The sequence below is a fragment of the Peromyscus leucopus genome, chromosome 16_21 (genome assembly GCF_004664715.2).
Source record: "Peromyscus leucopus breed LL Stock chromosome 16_21, UCI_PerLeu_2.1, whole genome shotgun sequence".
Taxonomy (NCBI): domain Eukaryota; kingdom Metazoa; phylum Chordata; class Mammalia; order Rodentia; family Cricetidae; genus Peromyscus; species Peromyscus leucopus.
Genome location: NC_051084.1, coordinates 66,241,309 through 66,266,448, shown reverse-complemented (window position 1 = coordinate 66,266,448; position 25,140 = coordinate 66,241,309). Strand labels below are relative to the sequence as shown.

At 41.7% G+C, this 25,140-nt stretch overlaps 1 protein-coding gene across 1 annotated transcript in view; it reads left to right on the top strand.

Annotated features, from left to right (window-relative positions):
• The first annotated feature begins 23,453 nt into the window (after window positions 1–23,453).
• Window positions 23,454–25,140, top strand: part of Opn5 (opsin 5) — a 53,986-nt gene continuing 52,299 nt past the window's right edge. The window contains exon 1 of the mRNA XM_028887279.1: window positions 23,454–23,587. Within this exon, the coding sequence (XP_028743112.1) occupies window positions 23,458–23,587 (130 nt within the window). The 5' untranslated portion in view covers window positions 23,454–23,457. The remainder of the gene's footprint in view (window positions 23,588–25,140) is intronic.

Sequence of the window (25,140 nt, the reverse complement as noted above, 5' to 3'; positions counted from 1 at the left end):
GAGCATCACGTGATGCTGGAATGGCTTCCAGAAGAGACTCCGTGTGTCAGGCCTAGAGGCACAAAAGCACATCAGTGGCCAACAAACAGCGGAAGAGCTGAGTGGGATCCAACGTTTTTTGTGAGAAGTGGCTATACGGTACATCTCAAGCTGCAAACTAAGGACTTCCGGGCTGGGTGGCTGGAAAACCCCTCACACTAAGGAGTCAGCTAAATAATTTCGAGGAAATTGCTTTTCTCTTCCAAATTTCTCTGTATGATAACAGTCATCATTTTTCTCTCTAAATATTTATTAGATTTAAAGACCAGTAGAGTCATATTCAACATTTTGGGGAAAGAGAATAGGAAAAAATGATCAACTATAATTTAAGCACCTGGAAAGGACTTTTTGAGACATTTGCTTCTATAACTATTTATTTGGGTTCCTAGCATCCACAGAGCTTTAAAGCATTTACTTATATATTATAATGCAATAAACATTATACATTATACTGTAAACATTTTTGAATGCTTTTATCATGCATTTATTTACTTTTTCTGTATGCATGTGTGTGTGCATGTATGCAATGCATGTATATGGGCACATACCATGGTGCACATGTGCAGGTCAGAGGACAACTTGCAGGAGTCTGTTCTCTCTACAGACCACGTGGATTCTGGGGATTGAACTAGGTTATCAGTCTTGGCAACAAGCACCTTTACCTGATGAGCTTTATCACCAGTTACATGCATATATCAATAATTTTTTAAATATCTATTACCAGGCTTCAGCATTCTGTGTTAGTGGTGGCTCCGTTACCAGGGAAATCATGATTTCCTTTTGAGTTCTTAGTCTTGTTAGTAAAGGAAAGTAGAGACAGGTTTGAGAGGAAGCATGAGGGTAATTTTTTTTTCAGAATTTGAGAGAAATTGCAGGGCATACCAGGTGTAATTCTCAGCAGCTTCCAGGAGGAGGGGATGGGGCAGAGGAAGAGAGACAGCCACACCTTTGTGAAGAAAGCGGGTATAACTAATGATGAAGTTGGTAAATGGCTGGATGGCTGACGCATTAGATCACCAACACTTGCCTCTCCTCTCCCAGAAAGTGGGCCACCCTCCCTGCAGCTGACGGGTCCCCAATGTGTGTTAGAGCACCCAGATTTCAGAGGGAAATTGTGAGCCCAGTCTTTTTTTTCTCACAGATGCAAGATAAATGTATGGTCCTAGCTAGAACCTGGTTCCTTGGCACATAAATCATGTGCTATGAAATGTCCTCCATCCTGTACAAAAGCCACGGGAGTCAGCTATTTGTCTCGGTGGTGGCAAGGGGAGTGGGGTCTCTTCTCTGAGGCTCCTCCTCCTTAAGACCCCGGCATGTTGTACATGGGAGCTCTCTCTCTTCTATTTCATGCTCTCTCCCAGTGAAGCTTCTCTCTTCAGAGAGAGTTCTGTTCCATCCCTCCTAATTGCTCTCCCACTTAAATGACCAACTATGCCACCCTCCCCATTGTCACAAGGCTCTCTCTCTCTCCTAAGAAAGCTGACAGGGTAACTTTGTGTCGGCTTCTTGCTCTATGAGCCTGCTGTGTTTAGCCTTCCGCTCTTGAAAGGACCAAACAGATGCCATAACAGGCTGCTCAGTCTTCTCTCAGAGATCAGGCCTCAATTTCAGTTTCCTGAGACTGAGCAAGCAGTCTCTGGGAGGGCCGTGTTTCTGCACGTACTCTGACTGCTCAAAGTTCAGCCAGATGTTTACTGTCTGGGACCCCTCACCAACTTAGAGTTATGTGCATGAGTCAAGGACAGAGCTTGGACTACTGAGTCAGCCCCCACAGTCAGTATGTGCTAGGTCAGCCAGCCCCCATGGCAGCTCAAGGACAAAGCCTGGGACTTGTGCCAGACTGCCCCCAAAATGATAATTGTAACCCCCAACCAGTAAATTCAAAGGTTACATAATAAGAGAACAGAGACCTTCAAAAATAAAAATAAACCAATCCGAGTTACACCCATGCCAACCCCCCACCCAACCGCCCTGAAGGGCTTGCAGTTTTTGCCTTTAAATAGCTAGCCTCACAAAGAAAGAGCAACTCCTCCCTGCCTCACTGTATTGGGTATAGGAACGAGTTCCCTGTCTAGACTTGTATCTATAGAATAAACCTTGTTGTTGCATTCTGGACATCCACCATCTTCAGTGGTCTCTTTGGGGTCATGATCTGGGTATAACACTCTGACCTGCCTTTTCCTTGTGATAACAGGGAGAAGGCTTCTGAGAAAGAAGCCCAGAGTTAGGTTTAGAGTTAGAAAAAGGAAAAGGAGAAAGAGAAAGAGCTACAGTCTCTCCTGAGTTATAAAAGTGCACAGGCTTAGCAATGTGGCATGGCAGAAGTTCCCCAGCGGCTGCACCAAGGGAGGGGCTTCTGTGAAGGAGAAGTACATTATCTCTGTAAAGGGATAACTAGACCTCCCTTCCCCCTAGCAGGTCTTCAGTGGAATCAGATTTCCTACAAGAGTGGTCTCCTGGCCAGATGATTGGTAGGCAAAGATGGATTAACTATGAAGGGAGACAACAATAGTATGTAATGGACTCACTTTGGAGCAGATCAGAATTTCCTGTGTGTATCCAGAGATCCCATTCTTTGGACTAGGAGAAAGTAGCTTTCCCTTAAAGGGCCCCAGAAAACCCCAGAACTTCCACATTTTCACACAATAACTTAAATCTTAAGGGGCAATTGTGATCCACCCTCCCTCCTCCCGCCCCTCTTTCTAGGGTTACTAGGGAAATAGGAAGTAAGGTCCAAAGCTGCCTATGAAAAAGGGGTCCATTCTCAATGGTCTCCAAGCCTGATGATGCTTTTCTGGCTACTTATAGTTCCATTGCTCACTCACCCACTTTTGATCGGATTTATGCATTATCTCCTGCTATGGGGAATGTAGTGGTTCAGCAAACCAGAGTAAAATTTTCTTTGCAATTTAGAGTGAGAGCTAGAAATAAAGAAAATGTAATATGGTTAAGTCCATCATTCTTTCAACAGATTTATCCATATTTTAGTTGAGAATGAACAAAATGTACCAGTAAGCTATCAGAAGAGTTAATGTCAAAGAGATTTGTGGCCTTACTTTAATTGGACTTACATCAAAAGGTAATTGTGAACAAATGTCTAAAGTGACCTTGTTTTTAGTGTGAAGCATAGTTCTATGATAAAACTCAGGAGAAGTCTCTTCTTTAAACTTTGGTAAATTTACTTTGTGAAAAAATAATCATTTGGCAATAAAGGATTTATCTTGGTTATTTCTCTATTGCTGGGAAGAGACACCATGACCAAGGCAATTCTTATAAAAGAAAGCATTTAATTGTGGGCTTGCTTACAGTTTCAGAGGTTTGGTTGAGAATAAGACCACTACCACAATTTTGAGCCAAATTTAAAGCAAACTTTAATTAAATCCTGGTCAAGAGGATGGGCTCTGGCCAGGACCATCTCAGGGTTCCCAGAGAATGGCCATGAGTCATATTTGGCAGATGCTTAAAAAAGCAAATCCACAAGGACATTGTATTTCTAATCAGGTCCAATCAGGGGCAATCATATATCCTGATACTCTTCCTGCCTGCGTACTGCCCACCTACATCCAATCAGGGGCAATCATATATCCTGATGCACTTTCTATTTTGGTCTCACATTTCTCCCTTGAGTGGTATCCTGAGTCAAATCCTTGACTCTGTGATGGGTACCTGTTTATATTGGGATCTAACAGCCATCAGTTTAATGGTACCCAGACAGGAAATACCTAGTTAAGGCATTAATGATACAAGAGCCAACAGTAATTAGGAGAAACAGAAGGGGCAAAGGCCCTGCAATGGCTGACATCAGAGTTGCTATCTAGGAGATACCTGGAAATGAGACTGGGAACATTATTTATTTCATCACAAGTCCCTTTCTTTGAAATTCTTTTTAAGTACAGCCAGATTATTTCTAATGATTCCTGAGTGGTTTGTATAGAAACATCAACTTTCTTTTAAAACTATATAATAACCTCTCCGTTTTACATAGAGTGTGTCAAGTATACTATGATATTATGGAACTATTTCTGCTAATGAATCTATCTGTTGATAGATCTGGGTCTATCTGTTTTTTAACAGGTACCTTTCCTGGTAGCCAGTAGGCACTATGGTAGCCATTTTGCCCACTACTCCAGGGAGTTTCCTTTTGAGCTAACATTCTAGCCTACTGGTGGACAAGGGGTGGTGTACTCTTTTCTATCACTTCCTGCTGAAATTAGGGTGTTGTTATCAGGGCCCAGGAAGGCTGGAATACTAGTCAAAAGTTGGGAGAGGATTCAGGCAATGAGGTATTCATCAGAAGCATCTGTTTAGCTGACCCAGATGAAGAGACAGGGAGTAATCACATTGGCTGGGCTGGTTCACATCAGCTTTCAGCAAGTCCAGGGCTCACAGTCGTTTGCAGTAGGTTGTAGTCAGCAGCTGATGCTTGGATGTGTCTTTCTGGCAAGTGGAAATTTGCTGAGACAGATATAGACTAGAATCATCAGTTAATGTTTAGGAACTTAAAGGAAGTTCTTACATTTGGAAATTTCAGGCCCGTAGTCCTAGTAATTGGGGGAGGGGAGGAGTCCCAAGACAGGGGAAAGACAGATCCCATCCTCAAGATGGTGGGGGAATGTAGATTGAACTTATCTGGAGTCCATTTGACCTGTGAGAGGTGGATCCAAGTTTTCTGACTCCCTGAAGCTTACATGAAGTTTTTGGTTTACAAAGAGATAAAAGTTTTAGATATATTTAGATATATTAGCATTTATATATTACCACTGTTTATAATTTGTGCTGAAATCCGCATTGTACGAAGCTGGAGTGGATTCAGGCCTTTTGGCCCCAGCAAAAGCTGTAGCTTTGGGTTAAAAAGCATGTACATTTTTTCTCTGTTCAGAGAGCTAGATATATAGATTGGACAGAGATGTTTTTTGCTCAATGAGCAGCACCTTTAAGTTTATACTTAGAAGCACTGAAAGGAAGTTTAAAATCTTGAGCTTGTGACTGAATAGTAAGTAGTCAGTGTGCTACCAGCTTATTAGAACTTCATTAATCAATGTTAAAACTCTGAACTTTTGCAATCTGAATATAACAATAGCACAGGAAGGGAAAGGAATCTGAAGCATTTCCCATTTTTTTCCCACATATCTTAAATCACTCTCTTAGACCTTTACAACTTACATTTATATACCTTAAATCATTTTCTCAGACCCTCAGAGTTTATTTAAGCTTCCATATCTATAGACCTTTACACACCTGGGATCACTTTCTTAGACTTGCATAGACTTTAAACCTTTTTCTTTCCATCTAATCATTTACTAGAGACACAGGTAGTTGTTACTGAGAGCAGTCCTTCCAAAGCTGGTTCTTAACCTGTTTATCCTTTAATATGAAGGCTGTTAGGAAGGCAAACCTGTCTGCCTTTTCTCAACAGAAGACCTAGTACCTCTAGAAAAAGCAAGTCTTGATTTTTACACACAAAATGGACTAACAAGGTGGCGTCAGCCTTGTGGGGAGGAGCTGTTTGCCTGCTGCTGTTAAGCTGACAAAGCTATGCTTGGCCTAGCTGCCAATGCTGTCAGAGGTCTGAGAAGGATAAGTTCTGTGAGGAAGTAGAATTCAAATAACCTACGTATTAATTAAAATGACAGAGATTTACCCATTACCTAGACAGTCATCCCAGGCTCCTGTGGTTTTCATGGCTTCATCTGGGTCCGAGGTAACAGGATTATCATCAATCTTTGGCTGCCAGGCCTAGGAGACCTGACAGACTTTTCCTGTGGAGGAGGAACTTGGGGATTGATCTTACTTTAGGCAAAGTGGGTTAATCAACTTCTCCAGTGTCCTGCTTGTCCACAGTTGGGCAGAGTCCTGGCAGTGGGTGAGGCATTGGGGCAGTCTTGCCCAGTGGTTAGCATTACCAATCCAGGTGGAGTCATCATGCTCCATCATCTTCTTTGGAGACCTTGGGGTCACCGCTAGGAGCTGGTATCTGTCTTAGTAAGCCTTTTGCATTAAACATTTTAAATACCATATTCAGCAGATCTCTGAAGAGTTTGAGGACCATAATCTGTTGAGCATATCTGAACTAAACAAACTTTGTTTTTAGTTACTTGCTTTAGGCTTAACCTTAAAAACATATACAGGAAGCAAAATAAAGCTTTTTTTTTTCCTATAATAAATCACATTCACACTCATCATGACTACAAGTACAATTCTGAACACATAAAGAATTTGACCCTTTATAAGGTGACTGGCCATTCATTTGCATGTCTTAGTTATCTTTAACAGTTTACGAATAGTTAATAGTTTTTTTTTTATATAAGATTAGGATTTTACAGATTTATCTCTGTTAAATTTGAGCCTTAAACAATCATTTCTGAATTGAAGCTCCTTTAGTATCTAAACAAAACTTTAACTCATAAATATGGTCCATAAGGAGATGGGCAACTTTAATTTCCTGGTCCTTTCATAGTGCAGCATTACAGAATATGACAGTCTTTTATGTTACTCAGTTTATCAAAATAGCTAAAGCTTAACAAAGTCAGCAAAGACAAGGAAGCTAGACATCTGTTTTTAAGCCTGAGTAGACCTTAGGTAAGGAGAGATCTTCTCTAAGCCAGTGGATCCCAACTGTCCCAATGCTGTGACCCTTCAACACAGTTCTCCATGTTGTGGTGGCACCCCCCCACCATAAAATCATTCTCATGCTAATTCAAAGCTGAAATTTTGTCACCGTTGTGATGAATCACAATGCAAACATCCACATGCAGATAGTCCTAGGCTACCCCTGTGGATGAGTCTTTGGACTGCCAAAGGGTCTTGATCCATAGGTTGAGGACCACTGTTCCAAGCTCTTTGCCAGATTGCTTAGTCATTGTATTGCTACATCATAAAATAGAAACATCCCAGTTTCTGATGTTTGATATTTGGTGCCCATAGCTGTGACCCGAATTTTTAACCTTTTTATTTAATTTTTAAAGATCATATACTAATAATATAAAACATTTATACACTTAAAATGTCCCATAGTCTTACAAATTAAAATATTTTAAAAGCTGTTCTTCTAAAAATATCCATTTTTTTAAAATTTAAATTTCCCATAAAATCCCCAAATTTCCTCTTAAAAAAGTTTAAAATCCCTCAACTGTGTGCTCCTGCAATATAAAAAATAAAGTACCATTTTTATTTCAAGAGTGAAGATTCAGGGCACAACCATAGTCTGCACCAGGCAAAATCAAGCTCCAACAGTGCAAAAAAAATTCAAGGCTCAGTATCTGTGATCTGTTCATAATCCTATGGGCTTGGGTCACCTCTCTGGCCCCGCTCGGCAGCAGACATAGCCTGCTTACTAGGTCCCAGCTGACTCCACTTAATTGGGGCTGGCATTTCTGGTGACTATCACATGGCACCCGAATCTCCCAAACTGCTAGGGTGGGTTCCCAATTGCAACTGTGTTCTCTTTAGGAAATCCAGGCCTGCCACACACTGGTAAGCCTCAGCTGTTCTCCACGACCCCTTCATATCTTTAAAGCCAATACCACCCGGGTGACTCTTGTTTTACAAAGTTTAGCTGCCAGCACAAGGTACTTTCTTGCATATGAACACTTGGAGGTGCAGCTTTAATACCTTATTAAACAAGCATTGTTTTTAAAAACCTACCTTTCATAATCATCAAGAACCATCATACAAATATCGTGGAGACCTGTTGTTGCCTTCTTGGTTGATCCATGCCATGTGGTCACCTTTAATCAAGATGGCAGTGAAGCCATATGACATCCGTCTTCTCCAACCTTAGTGAAGATGGCTGCCAGCCACATGACTGCTTAAAGGTGTGGCAAACTACATGTTGTTTATATCCCCAAATAGAATCATGCTACATGGTTCTTTTAAGACTACATTGGAGCCCAGCGTGGTGGCGCACGCCTTTAATCCCAGCACTCGGGAGGCAGAGCCAGGTGGATCTCTGTGAGTTCGAGGCCAGCCTGGGCTACCAAGTGAGTGAGCTCCAGGAAAGGCGCAAAGCTACACAGAGAAACCCTGTCTCGAAAAACCAAAAAAAAAAAAAAAAAAAAAAAAAAAGACTACATTGTTGGTTATGCACCTGTGCTCGTGGCTGGCTGCCACAAAGGAAGGAGAGAGAGAGAAATGTTGGTTACACTGTGGAGCTCGTGGATGGAGGAGAGTGCTGGTTGGCGGAAAAATCACAAGCCATGGTTACTGTTTTAGAGCTTTATTGGGAGAGAGAGGGAGAGAGAGAGAGCGAGAGAGAGAAGAAAGGACCGCACAGAGGGTGGGGGAGTACAGAAGGAGAGAGTGTGGAAAAGAACGCACAGAGGGCATACCCACATTTTAGGCTGGGATGCCATCACAGGCTGGTGACATAATTAAGGACATAATCATACATGTGAATAGATTTTTTAGCTATCAACCCTGTGTTATGAGTCTTAAATTAACTTTATTCACAGATTTTACAGATTTTTAACCATACCCAATAAAATAACCAAGTCTAATTTTTTTTCTTTTTGGCTCTTCTGCTTTGCTCTCTTTTCCCTGTCACAGTGTCAGGTGGCTCACTTGACATCAGGCATACAGAAAACTTTTAAATATGCTTGAGTCTAGCAAAGGGCGAGCCATAAACCAACTCTAGAGTCAGCTTTCCAATAACGTAGAACAGCATAAAACACCTTTAATGTCATCCACACCCAAAATCTGAATTCCTGCTAACCTGAATCCAGTGACCTGATATCTCAGAAATAAATTCTGAGCCCTGGCCATAAAAGCAGCTATGGTAGCAGTGGTGGCTGGCAGCAACAGAGACAGCAAAAATATCTGACCCATATCTGTCTCCACTCTACATTTGCAACAAAACGTATGGACACACCAGAAAACACATATTCATTCACAGACACAAAACAGACAGACAAAACTTTCCAACAAAACAGATGGACAAAAAACCTCCCAACCCACCAGAACCAGGCAGGCAGGCAATGTCTCACTATTTGCCCCAGGCAGGAGAATATCGGGGTCCCATTGAACCCCCTCCACATCCCAGGTAGGGATCCCACAGAACAGAACAGACCATGATTCACCAGGAGGCCTCTGGAGATGCCTGCTGCTTTTCTCAGCTTGTCAATTCACTCTGTCTGTGAACCTAAGGCAGCCTTAGAGCTTTGGAATGTCTCAGGGCACACATCTCCTGAACAGCCCCTCAGCCCCAGAATTCCTGAGTGAAGGTTTGGCTTTAGAATTTGGGTAGGTAGTCTGAATATTGCTGGGGGCCTCCAGAAATATTAATCCCATTAGTTGAGAATAAGACCACTACCACAATTTTGAGCTAAATTTGAGGCAAGTTTTAATTAAATCCTGGCCAAGAGGATGGGCTCTGTCCAGGACCATCCTGGAGTTCCCAGGGAATGGCCATGAGTCACATTTTGCAAAGGCTTAAAAAAGCCACTGAATTTCCAATCAGGTCCAATCAGAGGCAAACATATGTCCTGATGTACTTCCTGCCTGCATATCCCTGCCTATATCCAATCAGGGACAAGCATACATCCTACATCCTGACATATTTCCTGTTTTGGTCTCCCATTAACTTGCAAGCTTTTTTGTTCCTGTTCCTGTATTGGTCTCACATTATCATGTGGTGACATGCTATCATCATTGCGGGGGAGCATGGCAACATGATAGCATTGGAGCAGAACTTTACATCCCAATCTGCAGTCAGGTGGGAAGGAAAGAGGGGAGAGAGAGAGAGGAGAGAGAGAGAGAGAGAGAGAGAGAGAGAGAGAGAGAGAGAGAGAGAGAGAGAGAGAGAGAGAGAGAGAGAGTGTCTTGCATGGGCTTTTGAAACCTCAAAGCCCACTTCCAATGATACATTACTCCAACAAGTGTCTCTGAATCTTTCTAATCTTTCAAACAGCTCCACTCCCAGTGACCAAGCATCCAAATATATGAGCCTATGGGGACCATTCTAATTCCACCCAACACAGGGTCCTTCTAAATTCTGATCTTGAGGCCCATTGATTAGTGCTACTCTGTCTTCATCAGAGACTCTTCTTTTCACAGTGTGAACAGTTAATGCAGAGACTTACAACTCATCCAGGTACTTGGAGAGAGTGGCTGTTGAATGTTCAGTCCTCAGTGGAACATCCATACCAACCATTCCAAGGCTCAGAGAACGTTTGGAAGAGACACTTGAAAGAGTGTAAAAGCCAGAGGATGAGACGTGCTGTGAAGTACGGTCTTCTGGACATGGCGCAGCCTTTACACACGTAAGAACTCACTACAGCTGTGGTTATTTGCACAAGATCTGCACAATGCTGCGTCGGTCCATCAGCATTGCAGCAGGGCTGGGGAGGGTCCTAGGAAATGAGGAGTTACCGGCAGTTAGTGGTTGCTGGGGTATGTTATTTTCCTCAGTGGTATAGTCACCAATAGGTTTCCCATGTTCCAGCGAATATCCTTCTAGTCATGCTCCTGCAGACAACCCTAATGCAATTCAGCGGGACACACACAGAAAACCTTATGGGAAAGAAGGGGAAGACTTCAGTGGGGAAGGGAGGAGGATGAGAGGATGAGAGGCATAACTTAATTTAATTGAACCTACCAACAGTTTATGTAAAACTCAGAAGGAAAAAAAAACACACTCAAGTATCATTATAAAGTGGCTCCTGGTACCCACAGTTATTAGCTGATTAATTGTCATATTTGACAAGAGAGAGATAAGCAACATTTTGTTTGCTGTTAAAATAAATTGTGAAGGCTGATAGATTTAAACAATTCTATCATCCTGCCCACCCACCATTAAAATGCTTCCTGAGGGGTTCATAAATAAGATCCAAGTCAAAATTTTAGTCAGAACTGAAATAATTGTGTCTTAAAATACCATTTATTTCACCTTACTCACTTTTCTCCTTTATTACAAATCTTTGCTGAAGGCAAGTATTTCTGACTTGTTCCTGCACATCTCCAGAAAGCTAATTGACAAGAGCTTAAATAAATTTCCTTTGAAATATTCTCACCCACACTGTCAGTCTATAGTCTTTCTTCAAAAAAAAAAAAAAAAAAAGACTTACTTTGCCCAGCACTTGGAAAAGAGGTGGAGGAAGGTGGATCTCTGTGGGTTTGAGGCCGGCCTGATTGACATAGTAAGTTCCTGCTGTCTCAAAATACCGAGAGAGAGAGAGAGAGAGAGAGAGAGAGAGAGAGAGAGAGAGAGAGAGAGGAGAAGAAAGAAAAAGACAATTTTATTTTAATTTAAAGTGTGTGTGTGTGTGTGTGTGTGTGTGTGTGTGTGTGTCTAAGTTTATGTGTACCACATGCCAGCAGGTGACCGAGGAAGCCAGAAGGTGTCAGATGTGTTGGAACTAAAGTTACAGGTAGTTGTGAGCTGCCCAATGTAGGTGCTGGAAACCAAATCTGCATCCTCTGGAGGACAGAGAGTGCTCTTAACTAATGAGCCATATCTCTGGCCCATATTTTTATTTTTAATTATGTGTGTATGTATGTGTGTTTATGTGTATGTTAGTGCAAATCTTCGCAAACACCAGTGATATCACATCCTCCTGGAGCTGATGTTACAGGCAGTTGTAAATGTCTGGATTTGGGTACTGGCAACTGACCTCAGATCCTCTGCAAGAGCAGTGTGTGCTCTTAACCAGGGAGCCATCTCTCCACCTTTCTTATCCCATATACTTTATGTCTTGTTAGACACTATATTTAGCTATTGTTTGGGCGAGTCTCTTCCAAAGGTCCATGTGCTGAAGTCTTTTTCCTCAAGTTAGACCCATCAGGAGACTATAGGACCTTTAGGGGATACAGACTTTGTGAGATGTCCTTAGGTCATTAGGTCATGGGGGGTATGTTGCTGAAAAGGATTGTGGTAGCCTATCCCCTTCTTTGCTTCCTGCTTTGTGTAAGACTTTTCCTGGTGGATAAGACACCCACACATGGCTGCTCACCCCAGAAATGGAACACACAGCAGACTAAAGAAGCAGTTACATTGAAGTCCAGTTTAGTGACCGGGCTTGCTAACAGGAGTACGGGAGACAGATTACTTAAATGTGCAGGGATGACTCAAAAATAGCTACATTGCCAAAAAGTCCACCTCATCATAGGTGAGGCTTGCAAAAACTGCAAAGCCAGAGCTCTCTGCATCAATTCTGGTCTAAGAATCTCCTCTTTGCCACTTCCCTGGTTAGAGTCTGCCTTCAGAGGTTGTATACAGCGTTTATAACCCTGGAAAAGTTGCCCCTTTCTGAGACATGCAGTTTGTTTATCTCTTGAGCATCCCTCTCCCTCCTGGAAGGAATGTTTCAACTCAGAGGAACTCCTGGGTCATGAATACAGTGTTTGTTTTTTTTTTTTTTGGATCTACCATATGCTTTCTGACTGACATCCAGCACATCCATCACAACCTGGAGCAGTGAGCCCACCTGATCTTGGATTGGAATATCCTGTAGTGGTATTTGCTCTGCCAATGACCTGGGGCCATCCAGCCCCAATGAGGCGGTGCTTCTTGCCTACGTACATGACTTCTTGACTAGGCATGTGACCTCTTGTCTGGGTAGATGATCTCTTAAAAGGAAAGAGAGAGGGGTCACTTGCTTCTTCTTGGTATGATTGAACACCAGACAGCCAGGAGCATTCTCTCCAAGGGAAGAACAGAAGATGACTCCAGCTATGTTTACTCAGTTCTGTATTTGTGAGTGTATTTCCCCAATTTATATCTTAATGAATCCCAATTGCCCATTAAACAGACTCATAAGGATTGTTCATAACAAGTGGTGTTCAATGTGGGGCATAAGATTGTAGTAGGAAGTTTTTCTGTGTCCCAGCCAGCTGGTAGTCTGGAAAAATCTCTCCCAAGTAAACACACAGAGGCTTATATTAATTATAACTGCATGGACATTACTGCAGGCTTATTACTGACTAGCTCTTACACTTAAATTAACCCATAATTCTTATTTATGTTTAGCCATGTGGCTTGGTACCTTTTCTCAGTTCTGCTTTGTCCTCTTGCCTCCTCTGTGTCTGGCTGGTGACTCCTGACTCTGTCCTCCCTCTTCCCAGAATTCTCCTCTCTGCTTGCCCCGCCTGTACTTCCTCCCTGGCTACTGGCCAATCAGCGTTTCATTTATCAACCAATCAGAGCAACACATATTCACAGCATACAGAATGACATCCCACAGCATAAGATTGCTTGTAACAATATCCAATTCTAGAAACCAAAATCAAAATTTCCTCTTTCTAAAATATTAACCCTAAGGCATTTCATTATAGTCATGGGAAACTGCTAAATGCATTTGGTCCTTAGCACCCTTTCTAGAGACTTACACCAGAACTGAAAAACATGCTTTGTAGCATTTCCACAAGTTAGGAGTATTCATCTTCCAGTTGCTTCATTTGAGCAGGAAGTTTTGCTCAATAAAGATCTGTGGCTGAGAGGCCGATAATGTTTAATTTCTATGTGTGATTGTAGAAATTATGGGTTTCTCAGGATAGATTTTTAGGTAGATGAAACACACAAGCAGTACTTTCCTTCTCCATTCCACCCCATTACTAGGTTTTCAGTGAATAATTCAGGGTATTTAGGAGAAGTATATGGAGCTCAAGAAGGAGTAAAAGCTTTTTTGTATTTTTGGTGTTGAGGATGGAATGCAGGGCCTTACGTATGCTATGCAAGTGCACTACAACCAAGGTATACTTCCAGCCTCTTGGGTACATAATGACTTTTGACAAATTAAAATATAATAGTGATTGGCATATTTTGCTTGTTAACATAGATAAAAATAATCCTTATTGATATAGGTTTTAGGATGAAGATGTCTCTACTTATAAGGTAAAGAACATGTCTAGGCCAATACAGTCATTGTATCTATATAATCTACACACTATTAGGTGCACATGTGTATTTACATTCATTAGTATAGATTAAGCATTTAGTAGCCACTTAAATGCCAGTTATTATCACCATCATCACTATTGTTTTTAAATTATTGTCCTAGCTAGGCATTGGGTAAAACAAACAAACAAACAAACAAACAAACAAACAAACAAGCAAGCAAACAAACAAACAAACAGTGCATTGAGGGAGTAGAATAAATCTTTTCACAAGGTGGTGTTTATTTAGTCTGTGTTGCCCAATGAGAAATCCATCCTCACTGTTCTAGAGTATGTAGAATTTTATTGATGCTTGCTAACATATGTAGCTAACTTCTGTTTTCCCAGTTCTATATTTCATTGAATTTGTGGTAATTATCCAGAGGACACCGAGCTGTCATGAATGGCATATAGGAGTTGTAGCTGGGGACATTCTGGTATGTAGGGAGTTGCGTAGCCTCCATTTTCACTCTCCCAGTGGTTTGCTAGGGTCCATACTCATTCATTTCTGAGGAATTCTGTTTTCAATAGAACTCTGTCTCATGACCTCTTTATATATAAGTATGAAAAATCAATACAAAACAAATATATTCTCATATGATGTAAGCAAACAGTTTTAATTATGGATGTGTACTCATCAGGGATACTAGAGAGGTTTTAATTATGTGTGACTAGACAAGTTAAAATTCCCAGTGGATGACAGGAAAACACATTTTAAACAAGTCCCATCAGTGATTCTAATACCTAATATTTTAATCCATTGACCTACTTACAGAATTAAAAATGGATATATTCTTATTGTTTGGTCATTTTTTCAGTTTTCAGTTTTGTTGTGTGCACATTTCTGTGGGTTGCTTTTTTTTGTTATTGTTGTTCAGGAGATGTTTTCTCTTCCTCCCTTCCTTCCTTCCTTCCTCTCTCCCTTCCCTTCCCCTTCCTTCCTTCTTCCTTCTTTCCTCCCCCTCTCCCTCTCCCTCTTTCTCAAAGGATCTTATGCTTCCCAAGTCACTATATAGCTGAAGATGACCTTGAACTTCTGACCTTCCTGATCCCACCTTCTAAGAGCTAGGATTACAGGAGTGTGACATTCCTCTTGGTGTATGTTGTGCTGGAGTTCAAACCCAGTGTGTGCACAGCAAACACTCGACCAAACAAGCTACGTCTTCAGTCTACTGTCCAGGAAACATTTTAAGGCCCATTTGTAATTCTGTGATTTTTCTTTATGTTCTTATGTTTATGTTTTTTTTATTTTTTTTATGTTTTCATTTTGTTGACTTGTATCTTTTACATTTAGCATTTCATTTCTTCTGTTTACATTGCTTGTTTTCCATCTTAATTTCTCAGGATGGAATTTTAGGTCACTAATCTGTGAACTTTCTTCTTTCTATACTATGGTTGTGTCCTTGCGATGAGTATTGCATTGTGTGTATGTGCCATGTTTCCAGTATGCATCCATTTACTGATGGGCATGTAGGTTAATTCTGTCTCCTAGCCGTTGTGTTCATAGAGCAGCAATGAACAAAGATGAGCAAGTGTCTCGGCAGTAGGATGGGGAGTCCTTTGAGTCTGGGTACAAGAGTGGTACAGATGGGCTGCATGGTAGATCTATTTCTAGCTTTTAAAGGAACCCCCACACGGATTTCCATCGTGGCTGTGACAGTTTAAAAACATTTTGACAATCTTTCAGAAAATGGGATCTTATCATATAAGATGCGGTAAGTCTAGTCTTGGTTGGTTAGGCTATTTAAAACTGTGTTTATACAGGAATATCTAGGAGTGTTTCTTCAGAAGGTTGGTCTGAAAGACTTTTATATTTTCAGGACATTTCTCCAAAATGATTATGTTCATTGTCATGTAACACTTTTTTCTCTAATAGAGAAATAATACTCCTTTTCTTCATAAAAATATTATTTAAAACAATGCTACATGTATCCATCACATTTCTAATCCATGAACAAAATATGTGGCGTAAACAGCTTAAAAGAGGGAGGATTTATTTGGACTCAAGGTTTAGGGGCCACAATTCATCATGGCAGGAAGGCCCGGCAGTGGAGGGATGGGGAACTGTGCTCAGAGGAGTTTGCACCTCAGTTTGCTTAAATCCCTGCAAAATAGGAAGCGGGGTGATCCTTGCTCTAACAGGAGGAAGGGGATGACTATTGTGTTCAAGGCCTGCCTCCTGGTATCCCACTTCCTCCACCTTAGGACCCACAATTTCCTGGAACAGCGCACCATCAGCTAAGGATCAGACAATCAAATACATACATGACCCTATGGGGGCCATTTCACATTCAAACTATAATGCTGGTAAGGGTTTAGTCATTCATTTTTGCCATCAAGTCTACAGTGAGAAATTGCTAGGGACCACAGAGCTTGACCTATTATGAGCTGTGTAACCTTTCTGGATCCGATGAAATGGGCATGTATTTGGGTAACTGCAGCCTTAGCTGTCCACCAGCGTTCTTTGCAACTGTAATGTTCTTAATCCACAGAATAGTGACAATGACAGCCAGGTTCATCTCAGTACTGTTGTGGAGCAGAAATGGAACACTGTCTGTAAACCACCAAACCCCAGTGCCACTCCCAGGGAGGTATCCTTTTCAGATGAAGAACTGTGGTTGCTTCCTATAAAGGAATGAAACTTCACTTTCAATCCTGACACACCACTAAAGGTATGAGGTGGGCCTGGGTAAGTCTTAACCCTCATGCTTTTAAAATTATCTACATGCTTGTTTTCCTATGTTAGTAGCCCCCTCTGGCAATTCTAGTAGGCAATTGAGGAGAATCTGCCTTGATTGAAAAGATAGCCTCGGGAGACAAATCATTTAGAAAGAATTTAAGGTTTAATCCTCAGTTATTTAAAAGATTATGTGGAGGCTTCAGTATCAGCAGAGCAAAGAGCAGGTATATGGTGTTTTAAAGTACAGTCTGCAGACAGCATTAGTCCCCGACTTTTTTTGATCAATATAAGCGCCAAGTAGCTGCTGCTGTATTTTTTTAATCACCGATAAATTAAGCTTCCAAAAATTGCATCTCTGCTCATAATTCAATAACATGAGCTCCCCCCCAAAGGATATGATTGGTCTTTTCAATCAAGGGGTGGGGAGAACAGCGACATCTCGAAAATGAGTACTTTTATTCAATAATGTTTAACATCAGCGGAGGTGAAAAGCAAGTGGAGCGTTGCTTTGGAAAGAACCAATAAGAAGATGTGACAGATCTGAGCAGATCCAGCTAGAAGCCCAGGAAGGAAACTTCTGGTTTTGGCAGGCCCTTCCACACACGGTGAGTTTTAACAAAGGGTTGGAATAATTTAGAAAGGACACATTCTAATATCTACTGTCTAAAATTGGACTTAGAGTTGAACAGTCAGTGAGGGGGTCTATTCAGGTATTATGATTCATAGGGCAAAGAGATCACGACCTGGATTTGATGGGGATGGCATGGGGATCAGTGTCCTTCTTTCCTCTTCTTCTTCTTTTTTACTTTGTAAGAACGAGGAACCAGGTAGAAACTGATCAGAATCCTCATTCTTAATAATGATGTGTAATTGAAGAGTTTTTTTTCCCCTGTTGAGTTTTGGCCCATATCTATCAAGTAATGCTTAAAAATGGCATCTAAAAAATAGCATTTCAGATCATTTCAGATTTTTTTCCTGAAATATCCATTGACAAAATAAATATGTGTTTAGCCTACATATTCCTCTTTTGTAGTTTTTTAAACCTTGCATGATGTACTTCATTTTTGAGGGGGAATGAATAAGTTCTAATGTTGAAAATTCCACGTTTCACACTGACTATTACTATCAGTTCAGATTGTGTTTCCTGTTGATGGTTACTATTAGCCACCATTATTTGTAGTTATTCTGTGGCTGTAAATCAAAGTTCATGATCTGCATAGATCTGTGAGCGCAGAGCTGGAATATTTGAATGCGGGGAGCAAGCTAGGGGATTCCTGGCCCCCTTCTCAAAGTCCTTTTCTCCCCTCGCATTTCTTTTCCCGTGATTGGAGGGCTGAGGAGGAGATGAGGTGGCTGCAGTGAGGTTGAAGTCGATGGTGCTCTGTAGGTAAGGATCCTGGGTCCTGTGCTCCTTGATGATGCTGATGAGAATTCAGAGGTCGCTGCTCCATAACTGGGCTCTACAGCATCCTGTGTGCTTGTAGGATAGTCTTAGGCCAAGAACTAATGTCATTGTTGAGGACAGAGGGTTGTGGTATTTGACTGCTTTCCCAGGAGGGCTCTTGGATGTATGCAAGGTTCTCCAGGAGAGATGGAGAACGTATGCTTTGCTGGAGATGGGCAACACTGTCTGTCCGTGTAGTAGGAAGTCCCTCTCATCCTTTGAATAAAAGTTATTGAAGACGAACAGTCACACTAATAATTGTTTTGCAAGATGTGTACCTTGTGGATGTGTATTTGTTTAGGGGAGATAGGTTGGAGACAACGTGGGCTTAAATTGATTTGAAGCTTGCTGCTTGGAGTTTCAGAGGAGATGGCGGATGAAATAAACACTGGCTACATGAGGCATGACACTTTAAGACAATAGTGACAATCTAAAAATATTCAAGTGGCTCCTTCTATCACTTAGGATTTTCTTTCTGCTTCAAGCTGAAATTGTTGAAAATAAATTGGCATAAAGGTTGTTATTCTCAACAGATAACACGGCTCTATTTCTCACACGGCTTAGAAGATATTGAATTTATTGATTACTCTGTTGCTTGCTTGGTTATGCACAAAAGCATTTTTTTCTCTCCTCCCCCTTCCCCCCTCTTCTAGCCTTGTCGGCTCTCTTCCTTATGCTCCATGGGTTCTCCTATATATCCACTTAAGTGGGCTGAAAACAAATGCTATTCTTTTGCTTTATTGTCTAGGATCATATTGGATCATATATAGAGAGCTGAAAGAGTGTGTGTGTGTGTGCATGTCTGTATGAGACACACCCTCAGCCAGTTTCTCGCTTTCCTCTTGGCTGTGAGCATTTTGCTGGTAGAAAAGGCAAAGAAGTCATTAGCAGTCTCTAACAGATAAATGTTACCCTGGCTTCGGGGATTTGTGCTCCACAACTATTTTATTTCTTGATTTCTACTTCATATGTGGCCATGATTTCTGGCTGTTTTCGTTGTATAGTAGGAGCATACTACATCTTTATGGTTGTCAGAATAATCCCAACTTTTTAAGACCATCAGATTTGACCTGCAGTAAATTAGGACAGTGTTGACATTATCATGGCTGAAGACCTTTCTGGAGCATCCATAGTTGCTCACACAGAAGAAAAGCATTACTAAGCCCTGACTTAAGCTTGCTAATTTATAGGACACTCAGGGAGCAAGAAAGGACACAACTACTAGGGAAGAAATCCTCTCCACGTTACACGGGAGTTAGATTTCTGGTGGAAATCCACCCAGGGCAGTGTTGGCTTCAGAGAAAGCACAGCTGGGAACAGCTGCCTGGGTGGTAAAATTCCAGGGCTCTCAGAAGGTTCCATGCAGAAAATCCAAACCCAAACAACAATAACAAAACCTCTTCAATTTCAGATCCTGCAAAGAACCACATACTCAGCAAGGGCCTGCGCATCATGTATGGTAAATAAATATTTATATGAATGAATAATTTGATGGTTTGAATGTTTCACTAATATAACCACTAACAGATCTTATGTTACAATTCACACAATTAATATTTCAAAAAGTGACATACCATTGGCAGTTAGCTGAGAATTATGGGTATCATTAAGAACCTTGTTCGCCAAATGAAATGTAAAGAACTATCATTAAGCTGCATATAATAACTATGGTATATATACATGTGTATATGTTTATATATTTACAAAACATATGTGTATACACAGGTATGTGTATAAAACACAAATCAATTTTAGTCCTTGAAACATGTGTTTCTATATTGTTTCCCTATGTTTATATTCACTTAAAATATTTATTGGTATATAGTGTTTTTCCCTCAGTTATAATAACATTATCATTCTATAACAATGGCATTTCTCAGCACACTTTTTGAAGGGAAGAATTAGATACCACTGTGGTGGTGCGATGAGGAAGACCCAGATTGAAGCTGTGCGGGAGAAGAGGCAGACTAGGAGTTCAAGGAGGTCAAGTGAGCTGCCTTTCTTCCTGGTCTTTAATGAGCTAATTCCTGTGCAACCCTGACCCATCCTGCCTGACTTGCTGGGTTTGGAGAGGAAGGGAAAAGACAATTGTTTCTGACCTGCTGGGCTGGGCTTGAATTTTTGGAGTTTATATAATGATGAACAATTTTTTGTTGTTGTTGTTGTTAAGATAATAGGAAAAGTAGGCCTCACTTGATAAAGACCTGTGCAAATCAGCAATGTGAGTGAAATCTGAATCAGACTTAGCACTCAGCAAATTTGACCCCCAGGCTCGACAGTTTCAGGGTTTACTGTTCCTCTTGCTTTGATAGGCTTCTTTGTTTTTAGACTTCCATCTTCTTTCATAGCATTATTTACAGTTCCCTCATCCATGACTGATAGAACCTGTATCATGCCACGCTTCCCAATGGTAGGTCTCTGTCATCAGCTTCACAGACTCTATATGGCAAAACTTTCACAGGTGCTGGTGGATTGAATTTAATGTTCACAGATAATTTATCACCCATGGGAATTTTTGCCATGATGATAAGAACTTAGGCCTAGTTATGACTCAAGTTAATCACTTAATTTTTAATATGGATCCGTAGAGGATAGAAGATATATCTATACTGTCACATTTATTGTAAGGCTCCAAGAGCTGTTTAAAACTTGTATGCACGATCAGGAGTGGGAAGTGATTTTGGCTTTGTGTGTGTGTGAACTGTTATGAGAAAACCTTAGGTGCCTTTATTTAGGGTCAAAGAGTTCCTGACTAGGCAGTGGGAGCAGTGGGGTATATTTTATTGCTTAAAGGTTTATGCTAATATGAGCAATCAAAAGTTTGTAAGTCTGGGAAAAGTAGGTATACTGGCATGTAAAAATTAGATAGGGCTTCTCGCCTCTATGTGTTTGCAAATTTACTGTGTTGGGCTGAGGATTGGCTCAGCAGCTAAATTTCATACCCTGCATGTGTGAGGACCAGAGTTTGCATATTCAGAAATACCCAGAAAATATCAGGTGGGCGTGGCGTCACTGCAGCCTTGGGAGGCAGAGACAGGGACAAGGGACTTGCCAGCAAGAGTGACATCTGCAAGCTCGGGGCTTGATTGACAACAACGTGAGAGGGATTAAGGATGATCACCAGCATCATCCTAGGCTTCCCTCCACGTGTATGCCCTACACCTGTGCTCCCACCCAAGCAAACGGGCACGTGTAACCCTGACAACCACACACATTGGGAAAATCAGAAACAGAAAAGAAATTCACTATCTAGTTGATAATGGGCTTCAGATGTGGTTTTCAAGAAGTTGCCGTAGATCAGAATTCAAGGATTTGCTTGAGATCTGAGGGTGAGTGCCAGATCTGACAGCCCTCATCTTGTGTTTCTGAAGCTAAGGGATTAGACAGCCAGAGTGCCTGGGGAGCTTGGGATGGAAGACTTTACCTGAAGGAGGGCAATCAGGAGCTTGGCAGATAGAAAGAAAACCCCTGGCTTGGGCAGGGCTGGAGGAGATGGAGTGGGCCTGGCAGCCAGGATTTCCAGTTCAAGCCCTCTGTAGCGCCTGGGGAGAATGGGAAGGGATATTAACTACCAGGGTGTCCTCAAACTGCAGTAGCATCTGTCACATGCCAGTTCTCACCGAAAAAGCCCTGTGTGGGCTGTAAACGGTCCTTCAGAAAGGGGTTAAATCTGTCCTTCCACAGAAACTGAAAATACCTCTGTGACATCTACGGATTGCAAGTCACCCTGCGTGAGGCTGACTCCTGACGCTTCTATCGTCTCAGAGGGCGGCGCAGCGACACCTACTGGTTCAGTTTGAAATGAGCTAGCTCCGAAGTGAACCCTTGGAAGTAATAGTTCTCCTCTTCTATACTAGGACTCAATGACTGTCCCACAGGACGTTGTTATCTCAGCAGTGTGGGTCACTTTCCAGAAGTACCAACTCCTTCCTTACCAGGGAGGGGCAGCGTGGGACTTGAGTTTTTGCAGAATTTTTTTTTTTTTGTAAACCTTTCAAAATCAAAATTCAAAAGATCAGTAGCACAAAATTCTGTGTGTTTTGGAGGGTTCCTCATGGCTCAGTATCTTGTCCCGTGCTTGAAGGAGGGTGGTAGTATTCCCTGTTTTAGGAAAATCTAAACCTTCCTAAGCCTGAACTTTGTGTGCCTTAAAAAGACCCAATTCTTTTCTAAACAGCCTCATTTTCCCCCTAAGATTTATTTCATTTTTAAGCCTGTGATTGTGTGCATGTGAATATGTATGCTAATGTATCTCTGTGTGAGTGCGTGTATATGTGCATGTATGTGTGTGCACGCATATGTGTGTCTCTGTGTGTGTCTTTGTGTGTCTGTATGTTAGTGTCTGTGTGTGTGATTGTGTGTATGTATGTGTTTAAGTGTGTGTGTGTGTGTGTGTGTGTGTGTGTGTGTGTGTGTAGTAAGTGCCAATGCCTAAGGCCAGAGGAACCAGGTGACTCTGAGCTACCCAGTGTGGATTCTGGGGACCAAACTCGGGTGTCCTATAAGAGTGCTGTGTGTTCCTAACCACTGAGCCAGTTCTCCAGCCCTTAATTTTTAAATATATATGTCTTTAACATTTATTTTTTGAGAATTTCATATACATATATCATTCCTCCCATTCCACTCCAGCTCCCCTCAGATCGCCCCCCATCTTAATTTTATTTTTTTAAAAATAGCACACTGAGTCTAATTTATGTTGCCTCTATACACACAGGTGCATGGCCACCCACTGGACCATGGTTAACCCACCAGAGGCCACATCCTCAAAAAAAAACCTGCCTCTCCTTCCCTTAGCAGCCATCAACTGTCAACAGCTCCTTAGCTATGGACAGAGGCTGGTGCACCCCTTCCCCATTTGTGAACAGCTTCAACTTTTAGGTTAACCTGGTCAGTCTCTGACCTCTTAGCTTCATTTAGTGAAGTACCCATGTTCCTTTGCACCGAATGCTCTGTTTCTCCGCTTAGCAGAACTCTACAGCTCACCAAGCATGTAGGGAACGGAGACGATTGGGCTATCACTGTACTCCTGACAAGTCAAACAGTGTACACCCTGCCCACATTTCACACAGTAGCTTCTCTTAGTTCAGATCTTTACAAAGTTTGCCAAGGAGCAATAGCATAAACCAGTCTTCGGCCTCTTATTCACTGCAGGGAGGTGTGAAGAGGCTCAGAGGAAGCCTGAGGAGGAGAAGATGCAGGCTTACCCAGACTGCAAATTGAACAACGGAGTCTTGGTGTGTTTACGTCACTTAAGAAAAGCGCTGAACTTTTTTTCTCCCTAGGCACTAATCACCCATAGGGCCCCGGAGTGTGCCTTTTGTTTTACAGCAAACGGCGCATCTGTGAGCAGATCCAAAGGGACATATTATTCCGTCTGTTAAGATCTCTGCTGATTTGCTTTACAGACCCCTGGTGGCGTGAGAACAGCATGGCCTTAAACCACACGGCCCTGCCCCAGGACGAGCACCTGCCACACTATCTTCGAGATGAGGACCCCTTTGCTTCCAAACTTTCCTGGGAAGCGGATTTAGTGGCTGGCTTTTACCTAACAATAATCGGTAAGCTTCCTTAATGCTCTGTGTCAGAGGCTGCATTGAGAGAAGTCACAGGCTGTGTTGATTTTGCAGAAACGATTCTGATACTTACATGGATATTAGCGGAGGTGGGAAGGCGGGTTGGCATTATGGCAGTCAATCAATGTTTCATCAAAACCACGGCTACTGTCCTCAGGGAAAAATACTCCGGAGAGCTTTCGTAGTGAATTCTTTAGAGATTATTTCATTTTGGTCACTTAAGTAGTGGGTTGGCTTTTTGAATATCAACACTGTGATAATGAATATATGTCTGTCCTAAGAGAGAGGCCCTTAGACCATTTGCTGGCCCTGTGTTTCAGCTCTCTCTTCTCATAACCGAGGGAACTGTGGCCCAGCACAGTGGTGACAGTGGACACTGCTTTAGAAATTGCCCCTTATCAACACTGCTAAGATAGAAATTACACTGGTGATCAATGGAAACCAGCCTAAGGTGGAAAGGTTTTTGTGGAGCATTCACGCAGGGTTGCTTCTGTCTGTGGTTAGACTGTATTATCCAACCCAGCAGCCACCCGGGGCTCCTGGGCACACAAACTATTACCTTTCAAATGAGCATACTGTAGTGAAAATGCATGCTTCCTAGTGGAGGTTTAGTACTGGAAAAATAATGTACAAATATCTCATTAAGAATTTGCAATATAAAATGTCTGTTGAACTAGTAATTTCTGGATTAGATGACGCATCTAATTGCTAAAACTAATTTACTTATGTGCTTTTATGTTAATGTGGCTCCCAGAAAAAGTGAAATGTATGTGTAGCTCATGTTTCTGGTTTATATTATTATATTTCTGTTGGACTGCACTATGGCAGACAGTCCAGATTTATAACATTTGCCTGAGGGTGGTGACACATGTCTTTAACCCCAGCATTTGGGAAGCATAAGCAGACAGATCTCTGTGAGTGTAAGGCCATTCTGGTCTACAGAGAAGAGTTCCAGACCAGCCAGAGCTACACAGTGGTACCCTGCTTTTAAAATAAATAGTTACAACATTTATTTAATTTAAAGTTTGGGTGTGCGATGAGCAGCTGGCTTCCATCTTTAGGTTTATATGTCTTTAATATTTTCAGATGTTGGTTCAAGCCTGGTTTCTCAACCTCTCTTTCTTTCTCTCTCCTTTTTCTGTCCCTTCCACTATCCCTCCCTCCCCTCTTCTCTCCCCTTTCCGACGTCCTTCATCTCTCTCTGACTGGCGAAGAAATTCATGTAATTCCTGAACTTAGAAAAACTCATTAGAAAGTTCTCAAGATCCCTCTATGGTCAGTGCTTGAGGCAGAAAGAATTTGTGAGATTAAAAAACATGCTCTTTTGCAAAATAATTCCCAGGGTCATTGCACTTACCATGAGCTTTCAACTACTTTTCATTTAATTCAAATTTGTCCTTTCCAACACAAATATATGAAGTGGTTGGGAATAGAGTAACGAAAAGCCCTTTGCTGGAATAGAGACTGCTTCAGAGTAAAGTCCACATCATGTTTTTATTTAACTGAGCGATTGGAAGAGGCAGACGAGCAAGCATTTC